The 17,400-nt window shown below is 44.2% G+C and overlaps 1 protein-coding gene across 5 annotated transcripts in view; it reads left to right on the forward strand.

Annotated features, from left to right (window-relative positions):
* Positions 1-17,400, forward strand: part of RASGRP3 (RAS guanyl releasing protein 3) — a 702,554-nt gene that overhangs the window by 508,290 nt on the left and 176,864 nt on the right. For all 5 annotated transcript variants that reach the window (XM_069607912.1, XM_069607913.1, XM_069607911.1 and 2 more), the window contains 3 exons: positions 4,158-4,289; positions 4,686-4,833; positions 12,612-12,785. In XM_069607912.1, the coding sequence (XP_069464013.1) occupies positions 4,158-4,289; positions 4,686-4,833; positions 12,612-12,785 (454 nt within the window). The remainder of the gene's footprint in view (positions 1-4,157; positions 4,290-4,685; positions 4,834-12,611; positions 12,786-17,400) is intronic.

Genomic DNA, 17,400 nt, shown 5'->3' on the forward strand with positions numbered 1-17,400 from the left:
GTAACCAGGTGGTTTTACCGCCTCGGTTACCGCCGGACTCGTAATGAGGCCCACTGTCTTTCTAACAGAAAACACATTATCTAAGATTTATAAACAATAACACTAGGGAACAGTACATTCTATTCTCACTGGACAAACACGGGATTCATTGATTCACTCTGCCAAATAATCACCAATCTCAAACATATAAAAATCCAAATACTGTGGTTACACATTTTTGTCCATGAATCTTCTATGTTGAACCATGGGTACGGCTTTGCTGAAATTCATGTAGACTACATGAAGCATTCTTCATTGACCTAAGTTCTGCAACACAAATTTCAATATGTCAATCATATCGATCTGGAGGTATCATCCGCTGCAGACGCAATGCAGCGGGGAGTCCTGATGCAAAGATCCCATCCATCTCCTCAGCTACCAGCACTAATCATGGATGATAGCAGATTTAGCCAGAGTTAGAGTTCATCCCTACGGATGATTTGTTCCCGTCTAAGATACTGGATGTGGAGTTCCAAGAAGAGTGTTTTGTTTGAATAAGTTATCTGCTACTTTCGGCACGTCTTTGGTCCCTGAAATGTATTCTTGGACAATATCATTCTCACCAAGAGGCTATGAACGAACCCTTAAGGATCCAACAGAAAGACCCAATATTAGGGCGTTGGTCTTGTAGGAAGGCACTAATAGACAGACCCCTGCACCATACACAGTCGCAGGCCCATTCTTCAAGCCGATGCTCTCAGGAACTTGAGAACCAAACTAAGGGCTCGATTCATGGAACCTTTAGCGCGTGGGAAAGGCACTGTGCACTGCCAACAAACAACCTGATTAACAGAGCTGTGCAAGGTGTATTTATGCAGTGCAAAGGGACTTTGCGCCACTTTTGCCCCAGTGCAAAGTCAATTTGCACTGCAAAAATACACTTTGCACCACTCTGTGAATCGGGGTGTTTGTTGCCAGTGCAAAGTCGCTTTTCACCAGTGCAATGTCACTTCGCACCGTGATAAAGGTTCCATGAATCAAGCCTAAAGGGCACATGGTAACTTAGATTGCATTTCAGTTTCCGCTGTAGTCGCCCTACAGTTACCTTAATGCAAAGTACACAGAGGGTGATTGTGTGCAAAGCGCCCGTGTAGGAAGTGGGGCTACTTGTGTGAGGTATGCCTCTCAGAGCTGCTCCCCTGAAACTAAGAAGCCCATGGGATATAATGTATGCAGGGCCACCACAAAATTTGAAGGAAGAAATGGTTATTCTAGGTGAGGGAAGAGTTCAACATAAAAGAACCAAGAGAAAAGACTTGCTCAGCTACTGATGTATGCTGTAATTTGAAATATCCACGTTTCGAGATCCTCGAATTTTGAAAGCAGCGGTCTGGCCGACGACAACTGATGTGGGAGGCCTCTAGGAAGGAACTCACATGAGCCCAAGTTCCCCAACTCTCTCGTGCCGCTTTTCTTGCCCCTCAAATGACTGGATGCAGTGTGCCGGTGAAGCACTGGTGCCTTCTGGAGACTAGGGGTCTGATTCTGGGCTTGTGATAATAAGTGTGTAAGACTATAACATTCTCCCCTCCAGTTTCCAGCACCATCATTCTGAGGTGGGTGGAAATATTGGAGGGGAGATGTCAGTGCTTCCCAGGAGCAAATTCTGCTAAAATCGCATGTTGTAGAGGAAACGTGTTCCAGTGGCATTGCGAGCAATTCTTATTAGACTGCCACTTTTCTAAATTAAGAACGTTTTCTTAAACTTTGATTAAACTAGAAAAGTGGTGCTGCAGTCTAAGAAATGCATTGTTTATAAAGGGAAAAGTGTGCAGTGGGGTTTAATGGCACTTCAAAGGTACCGTATTTTTACTCCTAAACCAGTGCTGCTGGGAGGAGAGTTCCCTGCATGTGGCTGCCCTGCATTCCCGACGGGTGCGAGGGCTGTTGCCAGAGCTTTCATGTCCCTGCATCACATTCTTTCTTTATCAGAATATGGTGTTTGTAAGTAAAGTGTTCGTCCTTCGTGGAGGGAAACTTTCTTACATTTTGCGCGCACCTCAGAATCAGCCCCTATGACACAGAGGTGATGCAGAAGCCCTTATTCTGCTTGTGGACTACCTTGCTATGGCGATGTTCTGGCAACATGGCACCATTGACGGAGATTAAGCAGGAGCCAGTCCGCAATTATTAGTCAGCAGTGGTCTAACAAGCACAAACCCTCTGCCCGGCTGCGCAGCTGGGAGACGGGAGCCTGGCCCTGGCGAATAACAACTCAGCAGCGACCAAATGTGTTGCACATATTGCCTGCTGTGTCACATCAGATGAACATCTACACGAATGTATTTAGCATTGCACTGCTGCCCATGTAAAAGCTTGCCTTGGGATCAATAGCCTTTTAGGTGGCAGCATGCAATCGATAGTATGGCTTTAATACACGAAGGACCTGATTCACAGAAGCCCAGAGGCCCTACATTTATCCTAGGAGAACTTTCACTTTTTATTGACCAAAGCAGTTGTGATACTTTTACAAAAAAAAGTGCTTAATACCGATTCAAATAAGAATGTACAATTTGAGAACTGATTGGGTTTGTGCATTCGTTGCACAAACCTGAGAAACATACACGTGTGTCGTTTTGAGCTTCAGGGAGGGGAGAGGGGGGCAAAGGAAATATTGGTGAACACATATTAAGTCATAGCTTACATGTATATTCCCAAACCTTCGCCAGTGCATTTGAGTGACTCATATTCACCTGCAACGCACCGGAATGAGCTGGGTATGAGTGGTGCAATCGGGCTGAGAAAGTGCACCAATGTCATTCAGATCGGCAGCATGTGTGTTGCAAGTGACAACAGTGATGGGACATTATTTGCAGCCTGGAGGTATCCTTGTGTTTTCTCCATGCATACCACCAATTGCCCGTGTAGATTCCAACAAGTTATCTTATTGCTTAAAGCCCGGACCTAGCTCGAGAGCAGCGGAGTGCTGTACAAGGGTGGGTAACCAGCATTTGAGCTGGAATCTTTTAACAATATCGCAGTACTGTGAGTTGTGTTCTGTGTGTCAATTGGGATTAGTCCATGATCAGGTGCTGTTGAAAAAGCCACGTTTTGAGATTCGTAAAGTTGAAGAATTGTGGGAGCATTCTGAGTCGATACTAGGATCGAGTTCCTGAGGTTGGGTGCAGGACAAGAGAAGGATTGTGGGTCCTGTCTTTGCTGACTAGTTGTGATTCGAGCTGGTTGGTCGATGTGCTGTGCAAGGAGCGTGTGCCACCAGATATGTGGAGCTTAACTGCCGTGACTGGTTTGAAGATGATACATGTAGTCTTGAACAGTATCTTGGCCTTGAGAGGAAGCCAATGTGTTTGGCGGAGGACGGGGTGATTCGGTCAAATTTCCTTGTGCCTGTAATAAGACGGGCTGCATCGTGGTGGACTGCTTTTATCCAAGTGAGCGACTGTGAGCTGGACATTTGCTCCATCCAATTGCAAAACCACAAAGGCCTGCAATATGGTCCGGAAGTTATGAGGCGAGATTAAGGGTTTGATTTTGCAAAGGGTGAAGATTTGAAACCAGGCTGTTTGGGTCTTCTTAGATATGTGTTTCTGGAAGTGCAGGATGCTGACAATGGTGAAGCCTAAGGATTTTGTGGAATCAGAGAGTTGCAGATTAAAACCATCTAGGTGCATATTATTGAGCCATTGTTGGACAAGTTGTTATTTAGCGGGAGGCCGATGTGGACAAATTAGGTCCTGGTTGGGTTAAGGTTGAGTTAGGCAGCCGATATCCAGGAATGTGTGATTTCTAGGTAATCGCGAGACGACTGATGTTCCCTGGGCTTTTTAAAGGACGGTCACACATGTTTTGTACATTGTTCTTTGTGAATGCCATTCAAGCACTATGGTAAGTTAGAACCACACTTGGCAGTAACTCGCACCCATAGTTACGTACGAATGCAATTCATATTGTTGATATAATCTGTCTGTGGATGTAGTAGTGCTAATACAGGCCGCACGTGTGGGTGAAATATATCCCTTAAAGGTCACAGTGACTGCTTCCAGGAAATTTAGCCCATGTTCTTGGTAGTATAACAGCAATCATATACATCTCAAAACCAAAAGCCTTTTTGATTTTCTCACATTGTTTTATCTACACTGGTAATGTTTGGATTTTAGATACTGGATCTTGGAGTTCCCAGCAGAATTCAACTTGGACCTTGGTTTGGTTGGCCTGACCGAGGAGTTCCGTGAAGTGGCCAGCCAACTGGGTTACGAGGAACATATCCGCCTGATTGACATCTCAAGCATGTAAGCATTTCCTTTTCAATGTACTATCTCACCGTAAAAGGGATTCGTCCTTCTTTTGTCATTGAACTATGTTCCCATTCACTATAATAAGCTACTGCACTCCAAAAATATGAACTGCAAATTGCTGATTTCAGAGAAAATATCAATGGACCTAGCGAGCCTTATATTTGCGTACTTGGAATGGGGAAGTATGCCAATGCCCACATAATATAACACCATCCAGGATGTCACCAGTAAGATAATGCCATGTATCTCAGAGGTTCCAGCCATTGCGGTGGGATCAAGCAGTGCCATTGTCTCCTTTGGTGGTCTCTTTGCCCTATGCCATGCTGTGCCAGTATGCCCTGAGAATGAAAAACAGTATCTAGGCTGATCTTGCCTGTTTCCTGTTTGCAGCCCTTCCTATGACTGGATGCGCAGAGTCACCCAGAGGAAACGGTCGTCCAAGAAGGGAAAGGTCTGCCTGCTGTTTGATCACCTTGAGCCGATAGAGCTGGCAGAACACCTGACTTTTCTTGAACACAAAGCCTTCAGGAGGATTTCGGTAAGGAGCCTGGTATTTTGTTTTCTGGTCAAAACTGTTGTTTGGGTGCACTGTGGTTGTATGAGGTCATTATTTTGAAATGTCACATGCACTCAGAATGTAAACATATAATTATATCATAGTGCTTAATTTATTTATTTATTTATTTGTTTATTTATATAGCGCACCTAACCCGGAGGTATCTGGGTGCAAGTTCATAGGTTGAAATTACAGTACACGAAATTTCTTTGCATGTAACAAGATACATAATTTGATATGAAAAGCATATTCTAATACATCAGCATAACACAGTTACAATCAAGGTAGAGTAAGTTCCCTACATATGCCACTGTACAAATACTATGAAGCATAAACATACTGGGCCTCATTACGACCCTGGCGGAAATCGTGGCGCCAAATGCACCATGGAGCACGGCGGAAAGCTGCCGATAGCGCCATGGGGGTTGGCGGATTTACCGCCCCATTCCGACCTTGGTGGGGCGGTAAATCCCCATTCCCCATTTTACCCTTCCCCATTCCCATTTTTGCCCCATAGGGTATAATGGGAGCGGGGAAGGCGTTAATTACGCCACCGTAAAATACGGTGGCGTAATTAACAACAAGGTCCCGTAGCGCCATGGATTTCTCCGCCCGGAAAAACCAGGCGGAAAACGCTCCATGGCGCTACGGGAACTCGTAGTGGGGCGGACGGGTCCGCCGCGAATACCGCTGGCGTAAACCCACTCCGCCAGGGTCGTAATGAGGCCCACTGTGCTAAATGAGCAAGCGTAGGTTGATGAACAGCTAGCAGGTTCAATTGTGATCTAGGGGTGAGGCAGAATCATAACCGTTCCTGTGCAAAGATCCATGTTTTCCGTTTTTTGCGGAAAGCCCAGAAGGCTGGCTCAACTCTTAGGTCTCAAGGCATGGCATTCCAGAGTTTGGTTGCTAGTACTGGGACACTCTTACCCCCTGCTTTTTCTAGTTTATATCTGGGTATCGTTAGTAAATTGACCTGAAAGGCTCTGGTAGGTCTGTTAGTTTGATTGTCTGCAAACCTACTATTTAAGTATTTAGGAGTTTTGATTTCTATTGTAGGAATTCCACACGCAGTGGGCCCGATTCATGGAATATTTGCCCGGTTCAAAGTGAATTTGTACTGCTGAAAAGTGACTTTATACTGCCAACACAAACCCTGATTCATGGAACTGTGCAAAGTGTATTTTTGTGGTGCAAAGTCCGGGCAAAGTCATTTTGAACTGCAAAAATGACTATGCCCTGACTTTTCACGACTCTGCAAGACTTTGCACAACAAAAATACACTTTGCACAGTTCCATGAATCAGGGTTTGTGTCGGCAGGGCAGTGCAACGTCACTTTTCAGTAGTGCAAATTCACATTGAACCGGGCAAATATTCCATGAATCGGGCCCAGTGTATTTAAGGGTAGGTCTGTGAAAGTGGTAATTACAGCTTTCTGGAGTGCGGAAGATAACACTTTACAACTGAAGATCTCCAATGTTCTGCCAGTAGGGCAGGTATCCCTAAGTATCCACTGCCTGCCATTTGCTTTGGGGAGTGTGTGTGTGTGGGACCAATACATACACTGTTCACTTTGTCAGTCTTCTTGCACGGACAGTGTGGAATACACTTAGTGAATAAAGCCTTGTTTGTGTGATTCTAGTGAAGTACAGGAGCTTGTCCATTGGGCTCAATCTACAGAAACTCCTGTGTGAGTTCAGTACTGAGTCCGAAGGTCAATCGTTGTGTCCGATACTAATACTTTCTATTGAGATATTGCCATGTATATCCTTGAACTTTCCATGCTGTAGTTGTTAAACCCAGGTGTGGGCAGCTACTTGATCTGTATGAGTGAATGCCCAGAAGGACAGCAGGAAAGTTTTAATGTGGTGGCACCCAGTGGGTGCCCACCAATATTTGAATGAATGCAGCCCATATGGTTTTATAGCCCAAGTTTCTGCCTGCATACTTTGTCAAACTCTAGGAATGAGCCCTGAAATACAAAGAAGTCAACACAAGAGGAGTTGTGCAAAAACTCTGCTTGACTACATCCTACCAAGATTGCTTCAGACAGCAAAGTTCTGCCAGTGGTTGCAAATTCTGGCCTTGTTCACCTTGACCAGAGAACGAGTCTTGTTGTGGTGCTTGACACAGTGGGTGCTGCTGAGCCGTTAGCTCAGAGAACCGTTACTACCCCAGAGCCTAATTGCTGCTCCGTGCACAGATCCTCAATGAAGAGGCAGAGGCCTCACAAATACAACGAGAAGTCCCTGCAGCCTCTAAAGAACTGGACTGCACTGAACGAAAGGGAAGTCATCTCAGACCAGCTTCCCTCTAGAAGCCTTGCTTGACTCTGCCACTACTCCCTGGTAACAAAGAGGCAAGTGCACCTACAGAACAGGCACCAGGTAGCTGAGATTGTAGACAGCAGTTACACGTCCTTGCGAAAGGTTTATGAGCCCTTCGATTGAGAATGTACATGGCCGAATAGCCTGTTCTATGGTGTTGAGTGTCTGAGTGTGTACAATTATACTTTAGCTCTGTGTCATGCCAGAGAAGAAATGCCCACTTGCATAGCAGTCTGGTCCTACCCGACAAGCTCAGTCCAGGACTGGAATCCCATCAAATAACAAACCCATATCCCTAATTGACTCACTTGCAAAGATCTATGCAAAAGTCCTGCTTCATTCTCTTGAAAAATGGGTGGATGAACATAACATCTTGTCCAACACTCAGGCAGGTTTTAGAAAATAAGTATCAGCCATCGACCCGGCTTTTAGGCTGGACCTTACCCAGCAAAAATGTGTTACACTCAGATCCCAGCCCATCTACCTGCCGCTTTACTGTTCCTAGTAACACACTCTGGAAGGGCTTGATCGACCTCTGGGTCCCTTTGTCACTTATTAAACCAGATATGACTCTATACTCTGGCAACCATACATGTGTAAGATGGAATGGAGGGGGTGGGTTAACAAATTAATTCGAGGTTAATATAGGGATAAGACAGGGCTGCGTCCTGGCTTCCCTTTTATTTCTTCTCTACATCAATACCTTTGCTGCTGATATGTCAGTGCTTGCATTGGACGCCCCTAAACTAGGAGCAGCCAAATGGAGCGGATGATGCTGTACTTCTCTCCAAGACCCCCAAGGGTTTACAACAACAGTTGGCGACGTTTGGGATGCTCGGTCGAAAGCTTCACCATCAATGCTTCCAAAACAAAGATCCTGTTGTGCTGTCACACATCTGGCCTGTTTTGGCCCAAACAAAAATTCCATCTGAATAACTCTGCTTATTTCGGTGGAGAATTTCAAGGGTTTGGGATAGCGCTTGCGCAAAATATAAAATGGGACAAACAATTGGAAAAAAGCAACCTAATAGCAGACAGACAAACTGGCACGGTGGCCAGCTTCTCAGAGCAATTTGGAGGGAGGTCTATGTCCTCAGCAATAGTGATATACAGGACCCAGGCTATTCCAGCCATCACATGTGGTGCAGAGTTTTAGGGTCACACATCAACTGCTTCCCGCAGACAAGGTAAAACAAATTCCTTCCAGCTAGTGCCCCGTCTGCCCCAGTTGCCCTGGAGCTTGTCCATGTAGAAAGTAAATATGAGGTAATGCTGAAACCTCTGTTGTATTGGATTAGAATGTGTAGCACCGTGGAACTTATGCCATACACAGAGGGGCTAGTAGAGGTCTTATAAATGGAAGGTGCAACACTTTTTCCATGAGTAAAGCATGTCAAGCAGCTTCTTACGATCTTGGATCTTGATTCCCTGTGGCATGATCACCATTCCCGATAAAAATAATTGTTAAAGATGAAATTTCATGATTGGATACTAGGGACAAGACTAGATAGCTGCTACACGGGCATACTCTCTGCCTTCTATCAGGTGGTCAAACCTGACATGGCCATGGAGCTCGACCTTGACTACCCAGCAGGGAAAAAGAAGAAATGCTTGCTCACTTAACTACGGCTGTGTATCTTCCCGTTTGCGAAATTAACGAGACATTGTGTCTCCATATTGTTCAGTATGTCCCACCCTAGTTGGAGACGAAGCCCACTTCATCTTCTTTTGCCCATTGTACAAAAAACCGAGAACTAGATGGTTGAAGCCACTACTCATCTCTCAGGTAACCAACTCTACGAGAGAGCCTTCCATTGTCATGAAATTATGCTTGTCTGTTAATATTTTCAACGCAGTATCGATGTTATTATTTGCTGCCTTCAAACAAGGGAGAGTTTCCTCAAAAACTGTTAGTGATTAGTTGAACGTATTCCACAGAAATTAGAAATGGTGATCCGTGACACATCTCAACCTACAACTGTGATGAGTGAAAGTGCTACGATATAATGAACTGGGATTTGATTTATTTTATTCTTTTTCTATGTAAAATCTTATGAAATGTGATTTTATTAGTTTTATGTATGTATGTTTGATCTGCTTTTATGGTGCACAGCTGAAATAAAGCTTATGCATAATTTTATTGTGTATTGTAGTTTATTACAAACCTTAGACACACATCACAACTAATTCAATCATGTCAAAAATACAATTCATACTTTTCATCAAAATACAAATAATAACATTACAATTATAGCAATACAAAAATACGAAATACATAAAACAATTAAATTCATTAAGTTCATTCATTTCTGCTCCAACAGTTTTAAAAACAATTTCCATATGTATAAAGCAGCTGCCAGTACTATATATATAACATGCTCTAAAATTGATCAGCAGCAATGCTGAAACTATAAATCACTAGTGAACCATAGCCCCTGATATTAGCATCAGATAGTTTAGGACAGCTAGTAAGAATATGGCGACTTGATTCAAACACTGTACCACAAAGTCTGCAGCCGCCGTGTCCAGGATCCGGTAACCCCAAATGTAGGAAGCTGCTTGAGCCTTGGCCGAAGTATAAAATCATGAAAGCCTTGCGCTTACCCACCAGTAAATATCTTTTCAGAAGAGGGAAATTAAATCCCTGCTTCACATAGTCCTTAAACATGACTTAAGATGTTAAGTGGCCAATAATCACATGTTTATACCAATCAGAAGCTTTGTCTTTTAACTCTCTAATAGACACACCTAACACTAAAGGTGTATTTATTTTAAATTCAACAGCCTCAAAAAAAACTCAAACACTTAATTTTCTAATTTCTGGAATGCCAGTGTTTTCTTGGTCTCATCTTAAGCCACGAAGGAGAAACAAGTGAGCAAAGTTTTATTTTCCTTATTTAAGTTGATCCAATAGCACAACAAGTAGAGTGCTTGCTTTGTCATTTGCCATCTGTGCAGGGCCTCCTGACGCAGGTTCGGATCCTGGCAGGGCCAAACTCAGCCTTTCATCCTTCCGAGATCGATAAATGAGCACCACACACCATCGGTAATAATAAGCAGCGCTCAGATACCTGACAGTTTGAAGTGCTATATAAATGCTAAATTATTATTATTTTATTGAGCAGTTCAAGATAAAAAAAGGCCTTTATTAATGTTCCATCGAATCAGTAAGGAAGACAGACCTTGCACACATTTAATTGCTTCTATAGGGACACATTGTGGGAGTCCCAAAAAGTATTTCCAGGCGTTTCCTTCAAGTTGATGTAGCCACTTGACTTCCTTTTCAGGATAAGGTTCCAGCCCGATAAAGAATGCCAGGAACCAGGCAAGATGTATATTGCTTAACCATGGCCGGAACGGAATGACTACCCTTGTGTGACACAAAAGATTTGATAACACACATTCCTTTCAAAGTCTTGGAAAAGACATAATCACGCAAAGTATCTGAGCATAGTGTGGTATGAATAGGGCCACCTAATGTTACAGAGTCGTCCTGCACCCCATCATACCACTGCACCCCCACACCTCAGGCACAGCAGGCACTTTAGGCACTTTAGGCACTCGGACACAAATAATACACAGGAGACCGGAAGTAGAGAGAAATGGGCTGCAATGCATACACACACCAGTGCATGGGAGGGCTGTATTCTGCTCTGTCCCTCCCAGGCCTGGCTCATCCTAATATACAAACGGAGTGGCTAAATACATTCTCCACCCATGAAACAGTACATATATAACAAAAAGGTCAATTTCAGAGAACAGCCTGCAGTTGCGTAAGGCTTTCACCAGGCATCCTCTGGCCTTGGGATTTGAGCCAGCAGCATCGCCGCTGTGTACTTTCTCAGCAGGGGCCTGAACTGGCCTCGCAGCCTGAGGCCTCACTCATTCCACAGCTCAGCTCTCCTCTGCAACATCGCCAGGCATGGGGGTTTCAGCTGTAGGCCCATATGTTTAGCTAGTCTCATTGCATCCGATGTGCCTCAAAGAAACCAAAAGAAAATGTAGTATCAGAGATGGGAACAGCTAAATATACATATTTATGGGTGGCCTCCATAGGAAGATCACCAAGTTTCCATAAAAAATGTTTTTTGTTTCAGCATCTCTCTTCCAATTACTAGGATCTTGGTTTTTTGAGGATTCCTTATAAGCCCATTGAATATGGAGTATTTCTCTGAAGCTGATTTGAAGCATAAAGCTCATATTGAATTGAATTGGGAGACTGTACCAAAGAGGGTACATTGGAGAGAGGGATATGCCCAACTACGGTTGTGGTTGAGTTTAAGAGTGTTAGGGGCTGCATTGAAGATGCAGGATGTAGTTGTGTTTGTTTGGCACAATCGACTGTTGCTCCAATCTATGAAGTTTAAAATGTTCCTTTTTTTCTGCTTTTCGTTTTGAGAATGATCTCTGCCGTGGCTTTCTTTTACTAATCCTTTCACTCTGCAACATCGCGTAATGCTTCGTTTCCATCTCTGCATAGAATTTTCAGTTAGTCCAAAAAATGTAACAAAACCCGTAAATATGTTGTCAAATTCACCGTGTGGTCTGCTTTTCAAAAAGATGTTATGAACAGGGAATCTGTTTGCAGTGAAAGGGCAATTCAGTACTAACAAATTACTATATCCATAGAAAGTACAGTAAGAAGATACGTAATTAGCACATAGGCTGCTTGGAACGCAGATGTTATTGACTGGCCCAGCAGCCATGGTCAGAGCAAACTGAGAGCTGCGCAACTGTCGCGCTGCCATTTCCGACCCTCACTCCTTGCTCCTACCCAGCCACCATACCAGTTAACATCCCTGAAGGCTGAACCAGGGTATGACATCGTTTAAAAAAAAAAATATCAAAACGTACCTACTTCCATATCCTCTTCCTTATCACTTTGTCCTTTATCTGGAAGTGCATTTTTAGCGTTCTATATCTCTTTATAGTGAACACTGATACAGTACCTGCATCTGGACGAAACAACAGAGAATCCCTCAAAGACTCGAACAGTACATTGTTCTTCCCTAACGGGTGCTAATGGGAATAATAATTCACATGGGAGTCATCCCTGTTGGTGGTGGACCACAGGGCTATTGTTAATGGCGCTTGCTGAGGTCAGGCCCTTAACTCAGACAAGATGGCCTTTACCAACAGGAATGGCTCAATCTGCGGGCTCTTATGGACGAAAAACATTTTCTTAAAGCATTCATTTTCTTTTTTCTTTTAAATGGTTTATGAATGCAAACCCTCCTTGGAAGTGAGGCTTGTCCCCATAATTCATGTGTTGGAGAAGGCCCCCCCCCACTCTTGCTCCAGCCAGGTGTCCCAGTTTCCTTTCTTGTTTTCCAGTTGATAGGATGTTATCTTCTTGCTGCCTTTATCTTTTCCTCGTTTTCACTTGAACTCACATTGTAGAGTTTACCTCTGATTCACTTCTCTTCTATTAGTTCACAGATTACCAAAGCTACGTGATACATGGTTGCCTGGAGGATAACCCCACCTTGGAGCGATCGATCGCTTTATTTAACGGCATATCCAAATGGGTACAGTTGATGGTTCTTAGCAAACCGACGCCGCAGCAAAGGGCAGAAGTTATCACAAAATATATCCATGTTGCACAGGTAAGAGAAGCCAGGTTAAAATGTGGTTGAATCGGGGAAATGGCCGACACCTTTCTTTCAGTAAAATATAAGGAAAGATACAGATATATTATAGTGCAGAAGTCGACGCATTATAGTTAAGTTGAGTATCAAGTTCCATAGAGAATCCCTAAATTGAATTGCTAATAACTTTTGCTTTCATGACGGATTTGGCTATTTTGCAATAAAAGGTTTGTCACGCTCCCCCACCCCAAACTGAAAATTTAAAGAAAAATCTGTTAAAAAATAAAAACGTTAAAGAAAGCAAAAAAACACTGTTTTTCGGCCTATTCATTGTCCCATAGAGAAAAAGTCAATATTGCTGCACAGCACACAGCAAAAACCGCTGAACAGGACTGGAGCAGGTACGAAACTACTTGGGCGCAAAGCATTGACTCAATTTCCGGGAGGGGGTCTTGTGTTATTCTGTCCAGTAGTTGTTAATATATCTGACAGAGAAGGGGGTGCACCCTTCTGCCAAAATTATAGCTACATTTTTCCCATGGTGCCTTGCAGCAGAAGCTTTTCAGAAATGAAAAAGACACCGTTTTTGTTTTGTTCGATGCGAGAGATAACCAGGGTTATAACGGGTATAACCGGGGACAACTGGAAAAAAAGGGGAAAAAATTAGTTTTGGAGGAGGAAAAAAGATGAAATTACATTGTTAGAGGTGGGAAAGAGGGCACCATGAGAAATTTGGGAGTTTGGGGGAGCCAGGGGGACCAAGTGCAGAACGTTTTTCCATAACTGGGGTTATACAGAGGATAACTGCGGTTATAGTAAAATACGGGATCAGGAATGAAAGTACGTCACACGAAAATAACCATGGCTATTTACGGCATTTACAGATAACCGGGGTTGTGAGTTAGCCCTAATTTGCAAATTCACAATGTCTTGCTGATGTGGCTTAGAACTGGGGGTGAACCATCAGCAATGGCTACTATAGGTGGCGTTGTGGAATATGTGACTTGGCTCATAAGGACTATCCTACTTTTGCATTTCAGGTAAAAGTTATTTTTTCAAGCCTTTTTAAACCAACCATAACATTTAAATGGTGGATGAGTGAAGTGAGGGTAGAAATACCTTTGTCTATATAATGAAGCAACAAATACGGTTTTAGGCTCTTGCCAAATCGAAAAAAGGTCTTATTTGAATATGAAATGCTGTTGGTTATCCACCTTCTGCAACAGAGTAATCATGAAAAGATAGTCTGTACCGGAATGGTGGCTCACCAGAGCCATTTCTGAGTATCCAAAATAATTTATTGCAGTGGCCTAAATGGATACAACTTGCATAAAATGGTAACTTTGCATACAGGTAACCTGCAAAATCATACTGACCATCTTTAAGTGTTACTCTGGTATTATATCTTGAAAATGGCTTGCGGGTTGATAAGCAAGGCAGTCATATGGCTGATAAAGTCACAAGCATTATCTCAAGTATAGCAAAAAAGAAAAGAAACAAGCAAGATATCCTTTATAAAAAACCTCCTCAGTCTCAAGGCCTGCCTTACATTGATCTAGTCCTGGATGTCCAGTGCTTACCTAAAGCACAACCCCTGCAAGACCAAATTATTACTCCTGACCAACAATGCAGAACACCCTAATACGGATACCCTAACACCTGGACCTAGTTCACCATAAACCTCGAGGGATTCACACCCCAGCCGACCACCTGCACCAGGTCCCTTGGGTTATATATCGACAGACACCCCCCCTGCAATAAGCACATAGCAGGAAGAAACAAACTGCTTGGTACCAACTTTCCCTCCTGCTGGAAATCAAGACATTCAACCCAGCAAACAACATCAGATCTCCTCTCTCAATAGAAGAAATAATAATAAAAAAAGAATAAACAAAATATCAACATGTTATCTTCCAGGATGATACATTAACATTAATAAGCGAACACATTTCTTTGGTTGCTAGCTTTCGAAACCACAGATGTCCTTTTCTCAGGCGGTTATAGTGCAATTGAAGAAGCTTCTTTCTTTGAAGGGAAGTACCGTGGTTTGTTAAAAATATAGAAGGGGAAAGTTCATGCATTTCTGAGTTTCACTTTCAAGCATCACTTCCCTACAGACACAGTAATATGTCCCTGTTGTATCATGAACACGTTTTCATTCTAATTAGCCCCTTTGTGTTAGACAATAATAATAAATAACACCATGTGCGGAATTCAAAACTGGAATCAGCAGCTTAGGCATTTATCTCAGAAACAACAGTAGGAGTTGGCAATTTCTTTGATTTCATTTATCCTATTTTTGGGGGAAATTGAGGAGCAATGTTAGGGACAGGTCCAAATCGTTAGGAGGACATACGTCCTCTATGTCTATTTAAACCAGTGTGTAGAGCTTCACATATTAGCAAAGGTTTGGATTCACACGGTTCCCCGTGCCTTTCTTTGAGTTCTGGTGTTCCTGTTTAGGAGTGTCACCTTTATCCCCTTATACTTAAGTTATGTCATCTTTAAAAAACAGTGATTGCTAACTGATGTTTCATTCCTCCCGTAATTGATGTTGTATCATTACATAGTTCATTGTTTGTCTGAGTGTCTGTCCATCCAGACTGTTTGTGCATACAATCGGGTGAACCCCACTGCTAGATGTGCACGTGAAGAAACCCATGTTTTCAAACTCCTAATTCTTTGTAGATGCAGAAATCACATGCGAAATGGTGGAGCAAGCTTCCATATGCTCACACCCTGCAACCACACGGGGCTTGCGCAAGACCCAAAAAGAGACAGAAAGCACAAGAAGTTAATAAATACTCTTGCAAGATCTCCACACACTTACTCTTCGGGTCTGGTAGGCTATGGGAGTCCTCCCAAACTGTGTGGCCACGGTGTAGCAGGCAGAGAGAGGACCACCTATGGGGAGGGATTAACCAACCCAAAGTTCCATATCAAAACTGTACGCGATCCCAGGAATGGGGCCCATCAGCCCATATAAGCTACATAGGAGACACACCTAAGTACCTATAGGCCAGAACAAGGCTGGAATGCAGAGTCAGGGCCCTATCAAAGGAAAGGGCTTTGGCAAAAGGCTGCAGGAGTCTAAAGCAGAAGCTCATTTGGAGACAACTGTTGAACAGTGCAGAAGGTGCTGGAGTAGGCTATAGGAAGCTGCATGAGAGACCCAGGCGGCTTGGGAAAGAACCTGCCAGGAAGATGGGGAGATGGACAACGAGGGGGCTGTAGGGACACAGGGATGGTGACACAGAGACCCAGGATGCTGAGAATACAGAGCAATGAGGTTGGAGAGAATGAGATATAGGGGGAGGAGATACAGAGACCCAAGACGCTAGCAATACAGACCCAACGGGTTGGAGAGATAGAGTTATAAGGTGAGGCCCAGGAATGTGGGGAGGGAGACACAAGAAGCTTGGTAAAGAGACACCCAGAAAGCTAAGGAGGCATACCCAAGAGTTTGGTTCAAGAGAGATTGGATGCCTGGTGAAGCAGAGAGAGAGAGCGACCCAGGGGACTGGAGACATAGCGACCAGATGTCTGGGGAGAGAAAGGGACCCAAGAGGCTGGGGAGAGATGATCCAGGAGGCTGGTGACAGAAGGTCCTGTGATGTCGAGCCCATTAGCCTTGTGATGTGTGAGGGACATTTAGGGGATGTAGCACACATGAAGTGATGCAGGGCTAGGGAGGGGTTGAGGGCAGAGTATGAATACATTTTGAACTAAGAAGAGGTTCCCGGTCCATGTCTTTATTGCCAAAGGTGTGGCCCACCTCATTGTTGTACCTCCAACGAAGAACATCACCCTGGCAACTTTGGGAGACCCAGCGACACCCGCCAGCTGCATCACGCTCTCACCAGTGAGTGAGAGACCCTGCAGAGAGGTTCTGTGCAGTGAAGCGGTGCGAAGGCCCGAAAAGTCTTGCGGCCGGCCCCGGAGTGGCAGGGCCTACGGCAGCGCACCAGCACCTCGGCCATAAGTGGGCCTGCTGTGACCAGATTCACAGTGTTCTGTCGCGCCAGGCTGGAAGGGCCACGCACCCTGCTCCAAATGGAAAGAATAGTGAGACAGCACACAGTGGGGGCTGGAGAGAGAGAGACTGGGCGTGGACTACGGTGCACTAACAGTCTGGGTCGTGAGTGAGATCACAGCAGGCACAGTGCTGCACACCACTCCACAGGCTTTAGGAGGCCTCCTGAACGTGCATCGAGCTGACACTGGTGGGGCAGAAGAAGCAGAAGGAGCAAAAGATCACCCTTTTCCTGCCTTCACAATTCATCGGAGATCAGGGAGGTAGATTTGGCAAGGCCAAAGGGAAGTAAGGGGACACAGCACAGGTGCAACAAGCCAGCTTTCTTCTTCACTGCCATTTAATTAACGCACCCCCTCGTCATGTCTGAGAAAGAGATACCGGCAACCGTGCCTGCAAGGGAATCTGGAAGATTCCTGCCAGCACAAAGTGATTCACTTGTGATGCAGCTACCCCCAGCATTTGATTGAAGGACACCAGCAACCTTGGGCTACGTTGCGTACGATGGATACAGAACTTTAAGGTACATATAGGAGCCATGGGGCTCATAGATGATGAAAGGAAAAATAATATATGATCGATAGCGGCAGGCCGCGCATT

This window comes from Ambystoma mexicanum, chromosome 4q (genome assembly GCF_040938575.1).
Source record: "Ambystoma mexicanum isolate Mex_15411 chromosome 4q, UKY_AmexF1_1, whole genome shotgun sequence".
Taxonomy (NCBI): Eukaryota; Metazoa; Chordata; class Amphibia; order Caudata; family Ambystomatidae; genus Ambystoma; species Ambystoma mexicanum.